At 47.3% G+C, this 21,760-nt stretch overlaps 1 protein-coding gene across 1 annotated transcript in view; it reads left to right on the top strand.

The window, feature by feature from the left end:
• The first annotated feature begins 7,566 nt into the window (after positions 1-7,566).
• Positions 7,567-21,760, top strand: part of LOC146813466 (uncharacterized) — a 58,103-nt gene continuing 43,909 nt past the window's right edge. The window contains exon 1 of the mRNA XM_085620234.1: positions 7,567-7,716. Within this exon, the coding sequence (XP_085476360.1) occupies positions 7,693-7,716 (24 nt within the window). The 5' untranslated portion in view covers positions 7,567-7,692. The remainder of the gene's footprint in view (positions 7,717-21,760) is intronic.

Raw genomic sequence — 21,760 nt, 5'->3', positions numbered from 1 at the left:
AACATACAGTTGCATATCCTGCATAGGGCGTATCTAACCCCTGAAAAGTTGCAGAAATATTTCCCCGAGGGGGTGTTTGGCTGCCCTAGATGTTTGGAGCCTGCTGCCTCGATTAGGCACATGTTTTGGGACTGTCCGACGCTCTACAGTTACTGGCACACGATTCACGCTGCCCTAGAGACGGTTACAGGGTTCCAGGACCTGGGCACATGGGAGGCGTGTGCGCTGGGAATTCATGGTCGGCATAAGCGGCAGAAGGTGGAGAGGTGGTTTGCCTTCTTAATGTTGATCCTCGCTAAACGATGCATTGCTATGCATTGGAAGGAGCCGGGGGGGCCCCCCATAGCAGCATGGGTGGGGGCCGTCAAGAAGTGGGGCAAGGCGGAGGAAACCACACTCAGAACGGAGGAGGCCCGTGTGATGGGCAAACACCCGATCTCCATGCCCTGGGCCATGCTAATGCACACATTCACGCGGGAAACTGAGGCAGCGGCGAGCTCGGGACTGATAGACCCTTCGGGGGCGCCCGCCACTCCGGAATCCACCCTGGGTAATGCGCAGGCAGGTCCAGCACCCGGTGTCTCGTAGGGGTTACCACCACGGGCCTCACAGCCAGAGTCCCCATAGGCCAGGCGCGATGCTCCTGCCCCCCCACCCCCTCCCCATCTCCGCGGCGACCACACCGGCCCTCTCCCACATGATGGTCCGACCTCAAGAGCGCGTAGCTACTAGTACTCCCGATGGGCGACACAGTGCACCCCCCCTTTTCCCTGGTTTTCGACCCCCAGTTAGTTAGTGGTTAATCAATGGCCGCACTTCCATAGCCTCTGCGACGCCCCTCACAGGGGGTTCAGTCGCATTGCACGGCATCCCTGCCGCGAGGCGATCTTGGCGCACTCCAGCAGGGCACACTCAGAGGCTGGACCCGGGCACATATCTGCAGCCCCACTCAGGACAGCGATGAATGGCCTGAAGAGCCGAGAGGCTGCTAGATTGTAAGAACTGTGACTGGGCGCACTTGAAATGTAAATCTATGTGATAATGGCGATATCGCATGTGCCTGCGCGTTTCACTATCTATAAATGCCAATAAAGAAAGTTTTTCAAAAAAAAAAAAAAAAAAATAAGGTTGGTTAGTCAAGACTCGACAAATCTTTAGTAATTACTAATTAATCAGTAGTACTTTTAATAATGACATACAAAAATGAAACAGGTATTTGGTTTTAAATTAAAACCCCTGCTCCAGCAACGTCACCCGCTGGCCCTCATTGTGTCCACGCAAGGTCGAGACCCACCTGCATTTGTCATCAGGTGCAAGTAATTTATGACTCCATGGCTAGGCCCACATTCTCTCCCTGAACAGATCTATGAACTGTTTTATGATGCTGCAAGAAATGTAAATAAAGGCGCTCGAAAAGATTGTACTTTGAGTCAGTCCTCAGACCCATTTCTGTATGCTGTACTCCCGGACACAGCGTTTAATTAAACCAACTGTTCCTGTTTTGCCAAATGCCTTTTGTCGTTGTTTTTTCAAGGTAAATTCATATTCGAGCAACAGCAGCACAGCAACTTTCCTTGCTGCCCTGTGTGATAGATTGGCCAATATGCCCCTACATTCTTTTACTCTCTAAATATCCAAATAGATAGATAGCTAGATTAATTGAAAAAAACAAAGGTTAAAGCGATATTCTTGTTAGGTGTTCAAGTGAGATAATAACTTATGTTTAAAAATCGAAACACCACAGAAATGCCAGTTGTAGTTTAGTGCACTAATTATAACTTACACGTTTACATGAGTCATAACGTTAAATGGCACCATTAATGACATCATCTGAGGTTCTGGAGAAGCGTCCTACTCGCCGCAAAGCGCTTCAATGCCTTGTCAGGGGTAGTAAGCGCTATATAAATACCCATTACAATTACAATCTCAAATGACATCATTGATGACCCCCTTTCACATGAGGCCCCCTGCATTACTGTGCACAGCCTAAGCAGGGCCTGCACCCACCCCTTTGCATACAGGCAATCTTGGACGCACTGCACCCGCTCCTCAGCGACTGGCCTACCGCTCCACTGTGTAGGCTCTCACCCACCCGTCCACAGCCAGCCTGAGGGGTAGCCACAGGGCTGGCTTCCTGCAAGCTACCTGGGAGTAGCGTGCTACTCATCCAGAAAAGCACTTCAGCTCCTCATCCTGAATGTGAGCGCTATATAAATGCTAATACAATACCATTGGATAAGCCCTTTCCCTCTGTTGCCTTATTGTTTTCATCTTCTAAGGCTGCCCACATCTGCTGTGTCTCATATGCCGGCTGATTTCATAGTCACCTGTTGCTACGCTCAGGGTTACTCTGTGGTATTCTCACCTTTCCAGGTCACTTCCCTTCTTTGTCCTGTGCCGTTTTTACCAAATCATTTTTAACTCTATATTCCCCTGCTTTCTTATAAATAAGGATCCCTGTTTTCCGTTTTTATTGATTTTTACAGATAAATACAGACAGAAACCCATTTATATTCCTATCTGTATTTATTTTTAAATGTGGATGAAAATTGAAATGGAGTTGTTTTTGAGTAATTCTAAATACTGTCTACCATGGCTGCTAAGCGAATAGCTGTGCGGATTGACTGGCAAGGGGGTTAAAAAAATAAAGGAATTTTATCAAAGAGGCTTAAACAGCAGTAGATATTCACATGGATACTAAAATGCGTATGTTTTCATATAAGTGCATTGGTTTATCATCTGTGGGTTTTTATATCACTGAAACCTCTCAGGCATTCAAGAATGAGTGCACATTATGGTGGGACCCCATGGGTAGATACGTAGGGGTCCTGGGACTGTGGGGTCGGATAGAAGTCGTACTGTTATGTGTGTACGCACCACCCGGGTTACAAGCGCCTACCATGACCAAGGTGAAGGACATACTGATTGAGACGCCCTCAGCTCTGCGTATTGTGGGGGGCGACTTCAATGACGTTATGGACTCGCAGCTAGACCGCTCGTGAGGGTGAGATAGACCTCCGACGACCACCCCCCTTAGGCGATTCTCCACAACATTGGATTTGACAGATGGTTGGAGGGAAACCCACCCCCTAGTCCGGCCGTTCTCCTTTCATTCCGGGGCCCATGACACGTATTCTAGGCTGGACTTCATTTTCATCCCTAAGGGCGAAACACGTTACGCAAGGACTGCAGAATACAGGGCTCGGGGCCTTTCGGACCACTCCCCACTGCTTATTGTGATGGGCTTGAGGGCACGGGGGGGGCACTCGCACTTGGAGGCTGAGTCCATGGGACTTAAGCAATGCCAAGATAGCGCGTGAACTTAGGGCGGACACTGAAGTCTACTTCAGGGAAAATAAGGACTTGATCTCCTCTGGAGTGATGGTGTGGGAGGCGTACAAGACCGTGCTGCGCGACAGAGCCCAAAATCTCATAGCGTGGGACAAGGACAGAGATAAAGCCTTAACTACCCTGGAACAGGAGATTGTAGATCTTGAAAGACGGGTGATCCTGGCCAATGGCACAGACGTAACATGCCAATTGGCGGCCCGGAGGGGGAATCTAGGGAATTGGCCACGGACAATGCTAAGAAGCTATATCTGGCTACACTACATCGCCTCTATGAGGTAGGGGATAAGGCAGGAAAGAAAGCTACTGGCCTGGATCAGCCGGCGAGAGATACAGAACAGATGGGTTAGGGAGGTGTCTGATTCTCAAAGCATCGCCCAATCTACTGATAACGGGGTTGCCAACGCCTTTGAAGGGTATTATAGAGACCTATACCGGTCCAAAAGGTCTAAGTCACGAGCCGAAGTCCAGGCATACCTGGAGGGGATCCCTACACCACTGCTAGAGGACGTGGAGGCACAAAGTTTGGAGGGAGAACCGACGTTGGCAGAGGTCCAGGTCGCGATAGCGAAACTATGTCCTGGGAAGACGCCGGGCACCAACGGGTTCCCCGCGGGATTTTACAGATGATACGCGAGTATCCTGGGCCCCTCACCTCCTCCGACTCTTTCTCGATTCCCACGAGGAAGGCATTCTTCCTCCGGACCTACGGATGGCCACCATTGTGGTATTACCCAAGGAGGGCAAGCCCAGTGATCAATGTGGGTCTTACAGACCCATTTCTCTGTTAAATTCGGAATTCAAAATCCTGGCCACTATACTGACGACACGCCTCCTGGGGGTAATTGAGGGTCTGGTCCACAAAGACCAATCAGGATTTATGCTGGGCAGATTCACTCGTTTAAACCTTAGACGCACCCACAACTTGCTCTTGAAGGTGCAGGACTGGACCAGCCTGCAGGTGTTTTTATCATTGGATGCCGAAAAATCGTTTGACTTGGTTGATTGGTTGTTCCTTAATGCCACTCTGGACAAACTGGGGATAGGGCTGATTTTTCGTAGCTGGGTCGCACTCCTTTACAATCGGCCAATGGCCAGGGTGCGAGTCAACGGAAGGTGCTCGTCACCGTTTCCTATAGAGAGGGGAATGCGGCAAGGATGCCCTCTTTCCCCTCTCCTTTTCGTGCTCACCCTCGATTCTTTGGCGTGTGCGATATGAGTGCACCCCTCCATCAGTGGTTTCCACACAGCACCCACAGACACTATAGAGGAAAAGATTTCCTTGTATGCCGACGATATCCTGATGTATATTTCGCACCCGGCAACAACCATCTTCGAATTGAATATGGCTGCTACTCGGATGCAAAATAAACTGGAACAAGTCCACACTTTTTTGCCAACCGCTGCGCAAAATGATTGTCCCCTGCCGGGAGGCCTTTGAATGGCGCAAAGTGGCTTTAAATATTTAGGTATCTTCATCCCTCCCTAGCCCGAGGTCTGTAGAAAGGAAAACTTAGGACGGATCCTTACTAACTTTAGATCAGATGCGGAACGGTGGAGAGATCTCCCCCTTACACTTCTTGGTCGTGCAGCCATTTTTAAAATGATCACTCTGCCTCAACTTCTCTATGCCCTGCAGAACTGTTACCACCCCCTTGCCCATGCCGTTTTTACGGAAATAGATGGTATACTGCGAACACTACTGTGGCAAGGGGGTCACCCCAGAATCGCACTCAAAACATGGCAACGTAATCCATACAACGGAGGCATCGCCCTCCCCGATGTCGAGGCTTATTACTGAGCATCTTATTTGATACCCCATCAACAACTTGATACACAAACACAGACAGCACCCCAAATATCGACTAGAAAGGGAGGTCATGTTGCCACATACGCATTTGCACTACCTGTGTGGAGGGAGGGGCGGCTGTTGCCTGCTACCCGCAACTCAGGTGACCCTGGCGGCATGGACGAGGGCGACTAGGATCTTGGGCTGGACAGGGCGGGTGACGAAGGCCACCCCGCTTTAGGAAGGGGCTTGCTTTAAGGAGCTGCGCAAGCTCTCTGGGTCCAGGGCCTGGGACCTCCTCGGGATCTCTACAGTTGGCGACATAATTGAGAAGGGGGAATTTATACCGTGGGCCAAACTTCAACAAGACTATGATATGAGCGTCACACAATTCCTTAAATATGCCCAGCTGCGCCACACATGGCTGGCAGAAAACGTTTCATGTGACCTGCTTCCGGAAGATGCACCCTTGGAGGGTAGACTCCTGCAAGAGGAGCTCGACCAGAAGGCGGTCACATTCACTTACAAAACAATTAACAATAACATTCCCGACAGGCTAGGGAGACTTCGGCTGCAATGGGAGAGTGAGGTGGGGGCCATGGAGGATATAGACTGGGAGGCGGCACTAATTCACCCTAGGGAGGTGGCCATAAAGACGAGACTCCGACTCATTCAATTAAAGATACTGCATCGGTCATATTACGATAGAGATGGATTACACAGAATGGGGAGGGCGGAGTCTCCACTTTGCTTGGCCTGCGCAACGGCCACGGGCTGTTTCCACCACATGATTTGGGCATGCCCTAAACTCCAGATTTATTGGGGACAAGTGCTGGGACTCCTAGGCAGCGTCCTGGGGGTGATGCTACCAGTGGAGCCCAGGTTTGCGATACTTGAGATATCGACCGAGGTTGACATCACCAGAATGCAACTGACTTTCGCTTCCTTGGGGCTGATGGTCGCGAAGAGAGACATCACCAGGAAATGGGGGGTGGCAGATAATCCGACTATCCAGGAATGGACGACGGGCATGGACATGATAGCCGAACAGACTACTTACCGAAGCAGAGGACGCCCCAAGAAATTCCACAAAATTTGGGACCCCTGGAGACGATACTTTGGGCTTGATATAGGGGGAGACACGCAACAGTCAGAGGCTTTTACCTTGCAGGGGTCTCCATCGCAGAGGTCTGACGATGCGTTGCCCTCGTGCACCGGCAAGGCCTGGACAATGCCCGTTTTAGGCTTCAAGACAAGATCTGGTGTTGGCAAGAAAATATATGCATTGATTTGTGACTACGGGGCATATCAACAAGGGCTTTATCTCTGCTTTTTTTGGCTTTAAAAGCCAAAAAAGGCGAGATAAAACTAGCACCCTATCAACAACAGGGTGCTAACACGCAAATTTGCATGTTAGCACCCTTTTACTCTACGCTTCCCCTTGCATCTCTAATGAGATGCAAAGGGGGCGTTCCAGAGTAAAATAATAGGAGAAATGTCGCTAAGCGACATTTCTCCTATTATCAAGAATGTCGCTAACCCTGTTAGAGACAAAAAAAGCAGCGCTAACCGCGGTTAACGCTGCTTTTTTACGTCTGGTATTTTTCTGACTTAGCCATGATATCCTATGGAGGGTGGATATCATGGCTAAGTTTGTCTGTCCCAATCAACAAGCTAACGTGAGATTATCGCTGGGTTTCCAGTGATAATCTCACATTAGCTACTTAGCACCAGGATTTTTATCGCTATTGAGATAAGCGTTGCTAATAGCACGCTATCTCAGCGATAAAAATCGGCGCTAGCCGGCGATAATTATCCGAGCGCTAAGTGCGCTCAGTGATAATTATCGCCGGTTGTTGTTGATATGCCCCTACGTTTCTGTGGAGACCCTGCGCACACCTGTACTGCGCTGTTTGATTTGTTTAAAATATATATATATATATATACTCCCATAAAAAAAAGAATGAGTACACATTTATCAGTTAAATAAATGTGGAAATAGACTATCTTCAGCTTCATTTCTTTCACAGAACCCACAATAAATACAGATTAAATTGCTTAAAAAATATGGATAGATACAGACGGAAAATTAAAAAAAAATACCCTTAAAACCGAGACCCCTCCCCACCATGAACACTGGCAATAATAATCAGCATATTACACTCTGCACGTGCACGTCACACGTGCGCCCAGGCTGACTCCTTGCCGGCTAAAAGTAGCTTCTAGGAGCTTTACAGAGTCCGAGAGTCCTCAAACGTGCATAAATACATATAAAAAGGTAGACGGGAGGAAGCCCCTCGGTGCCGAGGTCCCCGGATCCGGGCCGGCTGCAGTCTTTGAATATTTCTTTCCGAGTCCGGTCCACCGCCGGACCCGCCGTCCCTGAGTTTCCGTTTCTGACTCGGTCTCAAAGCCGGAAGCGGTGTTTGCTCCGGGCATGTGCCGAGAGCTAGCGTCTCGGGTTCTGGGCGCTAGCAGCAGCCTCGAGCCTGGGGTCCTTGAACACTGATTCTGCTCACGATCACACGTACTCGCAGAGAAGCACAGGGAGCAGCATGTCCCAAACCGGCCCGGGAGCGGTGAGTGTGCTCATATATGGGGGTTATGGGGTCACCCCAAAGCCTGCCACTCTTCTCTGCCCCTTGCTCCCCTGGGGTGGTCGGGGGTAGATTTGGAATCCGTGCAGATTCCCCCTAACATTGTCTCTGCACAGCTCGAGGCAGTCTCGCGTTTATTGGGCACATTTTAAGGGTCATTGTATATAAAGCAGGGACATCTTAAGGATTTAGGGGGCCCTGGGCCAAACATATTTTGGGGGCCCCTGTTCAGGACACCTTTGAATTTATGATCTAATTTGAGCCCCTGTTTCCCATGCAGTTTCCGCTTCCTCAGCTGCACTAGCGATCCAATCATAAGCATTAGCCTATATATTCCCGATGTAAATGGACATGTGCAGCTTACAGGTGTAGGATTCAGGGTTTCCTGCCCTGCTACTAGGTTTTTATTACTTTTTAAATTGTATATGTCTGGCTGAATTACTCTGTGCTTTTTAATAATTTCTCCTACCTATGCGCACTTGCACTTTACTTGATTCTGTTTGCCTACACCTCCTTAGCTGCTTCGATTCGCATCTCGCTTTTCCTCCAGTCCTGGTACGCCGCGGCTGATACGCCGATTGTGCGGAGGGCTGGGGCTACTATCGGGCTCCTCACTTATGCCTATGCAGTTTCCGCTTCCTCAGCTGCGTTGGCCATCCAGTTTGCATCATAGGCATTAGCCTATATATTCCCGATGCAAACGGACGTGCTAAGTGGACGTGCACAGCGGGCGCGCCGCTGGCGCCGAAGGTAAGCCTGTCTGCGCCCGGAGGCGTTCGGCGCCGGCCATGCTGCCCAGTTCCCCTCCGGTGAGTTTCTTCCACTATATTGCAATAGGGAAAAACTGCTTAGCTACCATTATGTCACTGTACAGCCGCTGATCCGAGGTTGGAGGTAGACTTTCGATGCAATAAGTGCAACTGGACTCTCCTCCAGCCCAGGAAACTCGCACCCAATATCCTCCCACGCAACAATAAGTGTAAAAACAATAAGAAAACAGAGGACTTAAAGGCCACCCTTTTAAATTGTCGCTCTATACAAAAGCATAAACCATACATTTATGGCCTACTTTTAGACTAACAGTCTGATCTTTTATTTCTCACTGAGACCTGGCTGTCTGAAGCCTCCAACCCTACTATCACCTCGGCCATCCCTACGGGTTATTACATTCTTAGGAGGGACCGATCGAATGGGAAGGAGGGAGGTGTTGCCATAATTTACAATAAAAAACTAGACTGCTTAGGCTTCTGCTGTACCTTATCCCCCCATCATAGCATAGCTGGATTTCTGATTTACAGACCTCCCAGTGCTATTGGAAATATTATTACTACGCTTAATATAGCCACCCCCTCCCTGGCCTTAAAATACAACAACTGCCTCATTCTGGGATATTTCAATATACATATGGACAATGGAAAAGACCCTCAAACAATTTCCTTGTTGGAGGCGCTGCAGGCCTGCAACATGTTTCCATCTGTTTCTTTGGCCACCCATGAGAAGGGCCATACCCTAGACCAAATCGTTCACAACTTTGACATATCAGTAAACCTACCTCTTCCCATTACCTGGTCTGACCACCTCCTATTAAAATTTGTCATTCCCAACTCTGCCACAGCCCCTTGAGCTAACACAGGGCAGAGGGTCTCTAATTACAGGACGTTCCATAAAATATCCATCCCGATGTTAGCAGACGCCCTCGGTCGTTCCTCACCAGAGCTGTCTGGCTGCCCCGACTCGGACGCCCTCTCAATAGATTCATGGCTCCGAACCAACATTGATGCAGTGGTACTGGTTGTTTGCTGCTCCTCAAAGAGGTCATCCCCACCAGCTCCATGGTTTAACGATCCCCTTAGATCTCGCAACAGAAATTGTGGAACAATTGAACGGAAATGGCGTAAATCCTATCTACCTGAGGACAGGAAGGTGTATAAAGACACCTTAAAAGCTCATTACATTCTCGTGAAGGCAGCCAAGAAAAACCTCTTTCAAACCAAGATAGAAAATGCCCAAAATAAGAGTAAGGAAATCTTTAGCATAGTTAAATCCTTTACTGCCCTGAGAGCCGGCACAAAGGAAGGGCCATGCACTGAAGAATGGTCTAAGTAAATAGTTGAATTCTTCCACAAAAAGATCTCCATGATCCAACAAGCCTTCACTAACATCTCAGAGGAAGAACTGACCTTCTACCTTAGTTCTAATAGCAAATTTCACCTCGTGGATCCTACATCTTTACTAGCTTTCCCTGAGTTTCAGCTTGAAGAGTCACTGACCCCTCTCCTAAGCATTAAGTCTGGCTCTCCTACTGACCCATGTCCAGGGAATATCTTGAACCTATTAGCTCCCACCATAAACCCCACAGTAAACCAGCTCTTTAATGCTTCTCTCTCCTCAGGCAACATGCAGAAATTATGGAAGAATGCTAAGATTCTTCAACTGATAATAAAGGCTAACGCCAAACCGACGGACCCTGTCAACTACAGGCCAATCTCCCTTCTTCCGACCCTCTCCAGAGTACTAGAGAAGCATGTAAACAAGGCCCTCAAAAAACACATTGAAGATGGGAAGCTCCTTCATGAGTCCCAATCCGGTTTTAGGGCTAACTACAGTATGGAGTCCGCTCTGCTGGAAGTGACTGAATTTCTCACGGGTAAGCTGGACCAGGGAGGCAAGACTGTTCTGATACTGATCGATACGTCGGCGGCCTTCGATATGGTCCCACATGAGAGGCTCCCCGAGAGACTTGCTAACATCGGTCTGGGGGGGGGACCGCCTTTACAATGGATGTCATCCTTCTTGGCAAATAGATCTCAGGACATCTGGCACCCCCCTTTCTCATCCCCAATTCCGGCCGTGAATGTAGGTGTCCCTCAGGGCTCCATTCTCAGTCCTACCCTTTTTAATATATATCTATCCCCCTTGCATTTCTGGTAGAGGAAGAGGGCGCCAAAATTGTTTCCTATGCTGATGACACTCAGCTGATTTTTACGTGTGAAAAAGGAACCGACTTTGACGGGGCAATGATTAGGTCTTGCCTCACAAAGGTTTTTTAACTGGCTTAAGATCAATCAGCTGAAGTGCAATCCTGACAAAACTGAAGTTGTTTTCTTTGGTAATCCATAAATGCCTGACTGGAGCGCTTGGTGGCCAAAAGATCTGTCGCCCCCGCCCGCTGAAAAGGAGAAAGTCAAAAACGTAGGAATTGTCATAGACAAGACACTCTCCATGTGCTTTCAAATTCAAAATCTAAATGGCACTTGCTTTGGCATACTCTGGATGGTAAAAAAAACTCCTGCCACTGTTACCGCTTGAGAGCCTAAAGATCGTGGTGCAGACTCTGGTGACATCAAAGCTTGACTATGTCAACAGCTTGTACCTCTGTCTTCCCAAATCCCTTATCCAGCACCTACAAGTGGTACAATACGCGGCGGCCAGAGCCATCCTGAGACCTAAACCCAGATCTAGTATGACCCCTATTCTTAAGTCTCTCCGCATAAAAGAACGGATCGGCTTCAAAGCGATGACCATCTTCTTTAAAGCTTTCAATGGCTTAGGAGCCGGCTACATAAATAAGCACGTTAATCACTACACAACAGCTAGACCCCTAAATGTTTCCAATGCCAACCTGGCCATCATGCCTAAAATATGCAGTGCCCGCATTGGAGGCAGATCCCACGGCTTTCTAGGCCCAAAATTGTGGAATAGCCTCCCTGAGTCTCTGAGACTAACCACAGACCTACTCTCTTTCATGAAAGAACTTAAAAACCTGGCTTTTTGATAACTGATGGGTCTTTTACGCATGTTTTCCTCCCACTGTCATGCGCCAGGACTCTCTAGTCTGAGTAGCAGCGCGCTTTATTAAATACACAATTTCATTTCATTAGGTCTAAGCGCCTTATTTATGAGGCTTTGCTTCACTTTTATGCCGCTGGTGCGTCACTTTTTGTGACGCACCGGCAGCATAAAATATGTGCAATGTTACGCCCTATTTACAAAGTGACGCATCTACACAGATGCTTCACTTTGTAAACCCCTGCACCGCATTATACCTGCGTCAGGCATAATGTATGCAGGGTGGGTGTTGCCCCGCAAAATGCCTCGTAGAAGTGGCGCATTGAAATCTATGAGAACTCAGTGCGCCACTTCTAGGACGCCATTTCGTCAATATCTTACACCTGCCACACAGCAGGCATAAGACTGATGCAGGCCCTTTCACTTGGGGCTTGCCCCATGTGAAACAACACATTGCTGGAGTTGCGTCTATTTTCAGACACACCCCAGCAATGCATCACTTTTGCGCATACAGATTTGTCAGAAATACTGACATATCTGTAACTCCTGCGACATGATGCGTCATACAGTAAATATGACACATCCATCATGTCGCAACGAGGGCGCACTAAGAAGTGACGCATCCCTGTTTTCACACAGCGATGCATCACTTCTCATAAATAAGGCCCTGAAAGTGTTTACATCTAATATTCAGGGATAGTTATGTGTGTTTTCAATATTGTAACACAGCAGCAGCTCACAAATATTACTGCAAATAATCTCTATGACGCCCTCCCATTTCTTATATGTTAGGCCTTGTTTTGATCTAAAATAAATGTTTTTTATATATATTGCATGAAACATAAACACACAATTTCTCTGCAAAATGGCTGTACTAGACTCACACACATCAGGTACATAAGAAATATATGAAAGGAAAACAGAATTTAAAACAAAATGTTTAGGAAATATTCAAGGTCATTGGGGCAAAACTCTGGAGAAAGGAGCTGACTGTCAGGGGGCCCCCTAAAAGGCTGGGGCCCTGGGCCAGAGCCCACTTTGCCCATGCATTAAAACGTCTCTGATATAAAGTGAAAAGGCCGCCCTTATTTTGGTGTATGTAACGTGAGCTTCCGGCGGCGAAAAACCCCCCAAACCTGGTAATCTTTGGAAGAAGGCGCTTTCTAAACAGTATCGTCTTCTCTTTATTAAAATATGTTTAGCCCCCACGAGCGACAACATTGAACAGTCGATGCCTCCGAAACAAAAAGCGGGCACAGGGGAGTTATCTGCCCCTCAGCCTAGTGTTGGGGGCCGTAAGGACCCCCCCCCCCTCACTCCCCCCGGAGTTTTCTTACCCTGTGAGGGCTTCACCCATTTACATTTCATTTCACCAAAGAAGACCTCGAGGACCGTAACACAAGATTTACAGTGAGCCCAGAGTCACTGTTGGACACTTCGGGCTCGATTTCCAAAAGTTTGCGTTCTATAGGAATGACATAACTATTTAAAAGGAAGGTTCTGTCCTGTCCAATGGGATTATGTTGGCATGTTGAATGTGCTTGGAAGTGCAACGGCCGGGCTACCAATACTAGGCCTGCAGTCATGTTTCCACTGTCACTGTAGGGGATGGCACAATAGGTACTGCAGTCCACTAGTGACATTTAACTTACAGGTCCTGTGTCTGCTTTGTACCATTATACTAGGGTCTTAGGGGCAGATTTACTACTTCTGGCGCATCTCTGCTAATCAGCAGGGATGCGCCAGAAGAGTTGCGACGCATCTGCCCACCTGTGCGCCACCACTGATGCGCCGCACGGACGGACAGATGCGTGTCGCATCCCCCCACGGAAAGGCGGTGCATTGCTAGGGTTGCGTCGCAAGCGCGACGCAGCTCCAGCAAGGCTCGGGGTGCCCCTATCCCTAACATGCTGCGTCAATCCTTACGCCTGCTTCAAGCAGGTTTCACTCAGCCACTTTTCGGAGGCGTTCCTACGCCGGAACGCCCACATGTGGCGCAGGGCTTTACAACATGACGCGTCTCCCTAGATGCGTCACGATGTAAATAGCCCGCAGCATGGCGCTGGCTTTGCGCCGCCGCTGCGTCAGAAAAGCGAGGCAACGGCGGCGCAAATCTGGCATAAGGGGCTTGTAAATTTGCCCCTTAAAGTTATTGTGTCACGCAAGCCCTGAAGTGAGATGTACTAACTCACGCCCCTTGCGTGGTTTAGTAAATGAAATGAAAAAGGCATTTGTATAGCGCGCAAATACTCCAGAGAGTGTCTCGGCGCTAGCCGTGTGAAAGAAACAAACCTACCGTCTGCGAAAAAGTGGTTGAAACAGCCACGTTTTCATTTTTTTCCTGAAAACGGAGCTCCAAAATGGATGGACTTCTTTCGAGAGTTTAATCCAGGTCTTTGGGCCAAGGAAAGAGAACAATCTCCCCCCTGTTCTTGCCCAGCAAATTTTGGGAGCCCCGACTAAAAAGCTGTGTGAGGAGCGCAGTTCTCTGAGGGGGGCACAGGCACGTGTCCCCCCTCCTTCTCAGATACTCCGCCCCTTTCCCTAGACAGCTTTATGTGCCAGGGCCAGAGTCCTGAAAAGAATCCTCTTTTTGACAGGCGGCCCGTGTACTGCCTGTAGTGCGGCGGGGCCACGGGGATAAGGCCTTGGCAGCGCTGGAAATGGGGTACGCCACACAGCTAGCTGGTTAATGGCGGGAGGACCCCGAGCGGTCTTCTGGCCGTTTATTTATCCCCTCGGGCTGAGCCCGCCCCGAGGGGTGCGTGTGCTGCTGATACATTGTTTAGGAGAGCCCGGGTGGCTCTCTACACTGCCTTCAACTGAGGAGTCTCGCGCGTTCTTGGGGCCACATTAAAAATGAATCTAGCTGACACATTTTGTACCAATTGAAAACACCTGAGCAAGTAGTCTGGAAGGCCCAAGTAGAAGCATTTCCATAGTCAAGCCTCCGGTGATCAGAGCTTGTGAATCCATGTTTTCCTCGTCTCTAATGACAGAAAAGGGAAGCATTTCTCTAGAGAATGTAGGATCCCGAAACAGCAGCCACCAATAACTGGATGTGTGGCTGGAAAGACAGGGCACTCTCCGTTTTGATTCCCGCAGGTTTTACTACCTTTTGTTGTGCGCCTGGGGGAGGAGTATCATGTGGTCACCGTGTTCTGCTTATTTCGGGGGAAATGTCCCCGAAGAACAGTATCTCAGTTTTATCGGGGGATGCCTTCAAGCTGGTTGAATGATAACCATTTGAACACATTGGATAGACAGTATTTAATGGCCTTTCCATCAAATTCCTTTTCTTTTCCCCAGGTAAAAAGCAGCGGAGTGTCGTCTGCATATGATATTACTTTCAGCCCCAGAGCTTCTGCCAGACCAGCTAGGAGAGTTAGATATGGTTTAAATAATGCGGGACTCGGTGCCGATCCCTGAGGCGCTCCTACAGTGAGTTCTCGAATAGCGGCTGCATCTGGGGGCATCCATACTTCTCGACTCCTGTTATTTATGGATGAGGTGCGCCACTTCAAGGCTAGACCTTCGAATCCTATATCCCGTAGGCGGGCCAGTAGTCCTCCATGATAAATACAGCAGTATCGGGGCAGCCCTCTTGTCTAGCGTGTCTTTATTTAGTTCAGTTATTTCAAGCAAGGCTGTTTCCGTGCTGCAGTTAGCTCTGAAACCCGACTGACTGGGTAGAGGAGATTATAATGCTCCAGGTAACTCGAGATGTGCGAGTTAACATGCTTCTCTAAGAATTTAGAGAATGCTGGAAGAAGTGAGATCGGCCTATAACTAAGGTAACGCAAGCCTGTACGTGGGATTTACTAAGCCACGCTCCTTGCGTGGCTCTGCGTGGTGTAGTAAATCTAAGGTAACGCAAGCCCTTAAATGGGATTTACTAAGCCACACCCCTTGCGTGGCTCTGCGTGGTTTAGTAAATCTAAGGTACCTCAAGGCAGTCCAATGTTTCAGGAAACGGGAGCACAGGCGCTTGCCATGGCGGAAACCTTGTTTTTCAGTGTGAGCTCGGGTAGCACTCCTTGCTTGGAGTCTCCTTCCCTTTCATTTGATGTAACACGTCCTGCTCGTCTAGCAGCTTTTAGATAATGCTGGATCACCACGTTGGACATACCGTGATCTCACAAAAACTAGAAGGTGCGTACGTGTGCCTGGTGTTTCAGCTCGAGAGTCCTGCGAAGAGTTAGTTTCTACCTGACTTCTGAAGGTCGTACTCTATTGTCAGATTTGGTCTACATTCACACCTTCACCGCGGTAACGGCAGGGACCGAATGGTTTTCTGGCAACCACTGAACATGACAACCCTGACGTGGGATCGTGGAAACAGTACAGAACTTTTCGCTCAGTCACTTGTGCTCACTTATTCTCAGAGAAATATACAGAGAATACACAGAGAGACATTTTCTATAATGTTCAATGAACCAATGTTATTCGTGCATAAAATACGTGTGCTGCATGGATTAGTAGACAGAAGCAGATAAACGTGATTACAAGCCCCAAAAGCGTAAATAGCAGATATAGTTCTACCATGGTGCTCAAGCAATGTATATATGCAGGCAAATAAAACAAGGCAGTAATCAAGCGTACACCCAACTATGTGAACCCTACTCTAAGTTTACCTAGAGTGTGTGTAGGTGTAGAGCCAAGAACCCTCTTCCCCCCCCAAGGGACGATCCAACCCCATTACCCGATGGGATAGAGTGAAGGACCCCATCTTGGTCACAAACTGGACACCCCTCACGAGATGTCAGACCGCTGCGTGGTGATCTCTCAGCACGTGAGGACCTTCGGTGTCAGCAGAAGTGCCTCCTCTACTAATCTATCGGGATGCTCATCTTTCATGCTAGAAAGCAGCCTTGCGATGTGCGCATAGATTAAAGATGTTATGGATATGTAGATAGCCCTGTTGCCCTGCGTATGAAGATACTTCATGACATTTGTACGTAGGGCGAAACGAGAACTTGTACATGATGTTCAGTGCTTTGTGAAACAAGTCCAACATTGTTGTGCATGCAAATATGTGCAAAAGGTCACAGCTGGAAATGTTATTTGTGGGGACAATGTAAAAAATAAGCTGCTTCGCTACATGGGTCTAACTCGGGAATATAACACCCACTCGTTAGATTAAGGGTCGATATCTAAAAAGCGGTCTAACTAGCCAGCAGATAATTTAAAAGAAATTAAAAAATACTCTTAAAAGTATCTGAAAGCGGGCTTCCCAATAAAATATGTATTAAACATTCTGAAAGGCAATATATTATTTGAGATTCCAAGCACTCAGAAAGCCATGGTGCCTAGAAAACGAAAAAGCTGTTTTGGTTCATTTTGTTTTAAAAAGAGGCCAAATCGTTCCCACACGGAAAAAGGCCAATTGTTTATGTTTTCCGAGTGGTATACGCAACATCACTGTTGCCCACATCCGTGGGCACATCTCGTAGCATATGGAGCAAAGGTAATTCCATCCTGTTCCCAGAGCAGCCACTGAGGGTAGTGTGTCCCAGAAGTTGTCCGCAGAGCGTTGATCACATCACCAGGAGCGGAAGCATCCCAGGGTGGCTCTAAGAATGCATTCATCATCAATGGAATACGCTCGGGACAGCAATACGCATGGGCCTTTAAGGGGTCCATCAGTACTTCAATATTCGGTGGCGCAACCAATTATGATCAGAGACATATATCCAGGACGCTTCGTGGCTGCAAAGCAGGCAGCGGAACGCAGGTTGTATGCAGGCAAGCCAGACTGGCCTGAATAACAAGAACCAGTGCTCATTTAGTTCTTGAAGTCGAAGTGTGCCGAAGTAGTGTATCATGTGCTCACAGCAACGCAGCACTAGCAGTGATGTCTCCATTCCGAGTTGAACTGGGATGTCCATTGTGGAGCAGATAGAATAAAATCAGTGTTCCGGCCACAAGTAGTAGGACAAGCGGGAGCCCTCCAAAAATGCTTCCCAACACGGAGTGTATGAAAGATGGTATAACTCTGAATATTGTCTGAGAGGTGCTCACCGAACCATAGCAGATACATTTAAGAAAGTGCACTATTCCTTTCGTATCTGCCATTTAAAGATACAATGGATCGTCTCCCCGAACTGCAGCGGAAAGGTAGTGTGGAGTAGTGTATATATCTCAGACGTGGACCTTGCAACCTGGAGATCAAACGTCTCTTTGGCTGAAGTTAAGGCTACTACATCTTTTTGCAAAAGCATGGCATTCATTTTGGGAATCAAATTTTATGTTGGAAACATTTATTGAAGGCCATAATTCTGCCTCCCCAACTGTGCAGGCAGATGGAAACAGTACTTGTGTAGAACAAGTGACTATGGAATTAACAGTCGCTAGATAAGTGATGCTCTATTCCATTCTGCAGTAACCTTGATCATTCAGCATCATATCGCTCCCATTAGAGAGCAGCCTGAAAACAGGATAAATCACGGCAGCAGGGGAACCCTCCAGATAACAAGACATGTTCGTCTTTGAAGCATTGCATGCTCTGTGGAGAGAAATGTCCTTGCAAACCAAGGAGCCGCTTAAGGCGTCTTTACAGTCGGAGCCACCAAGAAAAAAATCAGTGTCTGCATTCCTGCATCTAAACCTGAAAAGTTATTCCTAATACTTGTGCACATATCCTTCCTTTAGCACTTCATATCTGCCTACCTGTTGGTATTGGAGACAATATTGGAATTGAAAGGTTGTGACCAGTAGGGTGATGTAACCATGGATTACCCAGTCAGTGGATGGTATCTCAGCCACGGTGAAAGGTAATTGGTCTAATTTTTCAATGTGCAACGTGGTATATTTTGCATCTCTACGTGCCATTGTTATCTGTCTTTCTGTTAGATCGTATACTGAAAACAGATTTGTACTGTTGATGTAACGCCATGACATGTGGCCAGAACGTAACATTTGTAATATCCAGCTCAGTATTACTATTGACCTTAATTGTGACTGTCCATGTTGTAATATAGACGTGCCTTGCTGTATTATGTCAATTGCAGAGGACACTATGTTGCCCAGTGAATAAATTCTGGATGATAAAGTGATCATACTGTTGTCAACTACAGCCGAAGCCTTTTCTAAATTAACCCTATCAATCTCACGCAATCTCTCAGCAGCTTCCTGTTGAGAAATCTTCCGCAGCTCATTGTATATTCCGTACAAAAGGTGCTTTTGACGTGGAATCTGTGGTCCTTTAAAAAATCCCAGAGATCCATGTCATCAGAAAGAAGATACAGGTGTTGTTTCACCTGGCAGAGTGTTGAGGTTTGTAACCAATCTAGGCATAACTTTCCAACACTATATTATGTCACCACCCCGAGTGTTCTGTTTGTACATATCGCTGATCAGGGCTATTGATCCTAAATCCTTCGGTGTTACCCAGGAATCTGATTGACACTGTTTGTGTTCATAGGCCAAACCAACCAACCCTTCAAATTGGGTACTGATGAATTGAAAGAACCATTGCGTATCATGGTATGTAGTGTATCCTCACTGAAGAGTATAAAGTGCTGCCAATTCTCGAAGCATGAGAATGCGGGAATACCTGGTGCGTACAAATCCTTTGATTTTGCTATACCTAGACATGAAGTTCATTGCACTGTCTTGTATAGAAAAATCATTTGATGTGGTATGAGGCATGCTCTAAATAAGGCCTCTGTCCCCTGAACCTGCCAATCTTTTGTTCCACAGATAGACTTTGTGTCTATTATGTCTTTCCAAAAGTTGAAACCCTGTATAGACAGTTGGCTATATAGGAAGCAGAGTAAATCAGCTTGGTGTTTGTTAGCATATTTTTCTCTGCAGGTGTAGGTGCAAGCCTGTAGTAATACGAGTTTTCAAAACCTGAAAAATAAGCAAACTTATGTGCAAAAATTTTTGAACTACCTCTTGGCGGTGTTGGGAGTGTTCCCATTGTGTGTTATTATAACAGCGCGTGGGATACTAGCTTTATGTAAACCATGGTGACCATAATGCTTGTAAAAGAACATGTCTCCAAAATTTCTTGTGTCATCATACAATTCGTCATTAGGCAATGCAGCTGATGGCTCTAAATCTGAAAGCAAATTATGCACAGCTTCAGTGTCCCAATCATCAGAAAAAATACAAGAGGTGATGAAATTTTAAACAATAAGGAATTTTCAAAAGTTCAGTAGGATGATATACATCATACGATACCCTGTCCCATACAATTCCTTCAGGAACTCGAACCGCTGTAATGTTCTTTAGGGACAAGTCTCTTAGTTCACTGTGTGATGTATGTGGTTTAAGAACCAAGTTCACAAGTTGTACTGCGGAGCATTCTGGGAAAAAGTGTCCATTCAGAAGATGGAAAACGACAGTTACTACACCAATCCAAAGTACCAGGAAAAGTAATCTAATTGTAATCCATAGATGTATCCAGGGTACAACGAAGTAAGTCATTTCTAGCCAAAGATAGAAAGCATAAACTCTCGGCTTGAATGGGAGATGCAGTGGCAGCGGCTCAGGTTCACTTGGATCTGATGAGAAATCATCATAATGCACAAAGTATCCAGACGCCGTCCGGTCTATTCTTGGTAGCTCAGCAGGTTTTGTGGAACTGGTAGATGACTCTGTCTGTGGCATATTTACACAGATGTCGTCAATTTTTGTAATTGAAATTTCTGTGCTTGTTGATTGTTCAGTTGTTTCAACAGGGAGAAGCATCATTTCATTGTCGTTCACAGCTTCTCTTTAGAAAGTGGAGTATTCATTTGTTATTAAAACTTCCTACTGAAGTTCCTTTACAGTAGCGAAAGGAGTGCGGCAGCTATCCAGGAGCCCATGTGGCCTACTATTGTGAATTGGCTATATAGTGTAATTTGATCAGATCAATTGAGACAAACCTTTTGTCCCGGCAACCGCAAGTGGCGGAAGAAGTACAGTTCTAGTACCTTCGACAGCTAGAACAGGTACAAGTGTAAAGGTGTAAGATGGGCACAAGTCTTTCTTGTCCACAATTTTCTCTCTGCCCAGGTCCCCAATCTCTGGGACCCATGCAGGTCTTGCTGACACCGTTTTCACTTCTCCAGTGGCAGTGCGTTTTACTTGGATGTTGCTTTGTAAAGCTCTGTATTCTTTAAGGTCCTGTAAACTATCATTGATGTCAAATGGGGTTTCAGCCACCACCATACTGACCATATCGAGGTCGGGTATCCACATCCTCACCACAAACAGGAGCTCATAAGGTGTACGACCCCCTAGGGATTTTCTTGGCATGTTGTTAAGTGCTGTCTTGACCCCATATAGGTGATTGACCCAACTGCCACCTGAGCCTAATACCCATGCTGGTAAGGATTGCTTTAAGTCCCGGTTTGTCCTCTCAACTACAGAATTTCCCTCAGGATGATAGGGGGAGGAGTACCGCAAGGCCATACCCAAACTTCCAATAGCTTCTTTGTAAGCCCGAGAGCTAAATGCCGAACCCTGGTCGGAATGTAGTGTGCCAATTGCGTATGTGCCGATAAAGACTCGCAAATCCTTTATAACAGTTCAAGTGTCAGCCGAGCGCAAGGGCCATACCCACGGGAATCTGGAGCATGAATCTACTGCCTCTAAGATGTGCTTGTAAGCCCCATCTGAGTGTAAGGGACTGCAGTGATCCAAATACACACACGCAAGAGGTTTGTCTGAGATCAATACAGATGTTTGTGGTGGACGTGCAACGGTGGGGCCCTTCATCTGCTGGCAGAAGTCGCATTTGAGGACAAAGTCAGTGATCTGTTTAATAAAACCTGGCCACCAATAGCACTGCTTTAGTAGTGGAACTGTAGTAGTGATCTCTGCATGTGCTGAACCCAGACCCTCGTGTGCAGCTAGTATCTATCCCAATCTGCGATCAGTGTGTGGTATTACTGTATCCCCCACTCCAGGAATCTGAGCATACGAAAGGTTTTGTGCTTCTAACTTTTAGGAGTACTTGAGTGGAAAGCCTTTCGGCAGGGCTGAGCTGTTGCACGTGGAATTGACAGCTATCATACTTGTTCTGTCTATTCTCGTACTGGAGCAAATGATTGCAGCATTGGCAGCAGTGCCTACTGTTGTCGTGGCGGCTTCATCCGCCATTGAAATCAATGTGAACGCCAACACGTTGATGACTCAATGTTTGAATAACCTGAGCCCGTGGCAGGCCTTCTTTCAGCTTTGCCACTTGTTCCGAAAGCATCTTGTGTTTTATGTGCAACCTTTGGAATTCCTAAATCCATTC

The sequence above is a fragment of the Triturus cristatus genome, chromosome 7 (assembly GCF_964204655.1).
Source record: "Triturus cristatus chromosome 7, aTriCri1.1, whole genome shotgun sequence".
NCBI classification, from domain to species: Eukaryota; Metazoa; Chordata; class Amphibia; order Caudata; family Salamandridae; genus Triturus; species Triturus cristatus.
The sequence above is the reverse complement of the archived record's forward strand: the minus strand, read 5'-3'. Positions and strand labels throughout refer to the sequence as shown.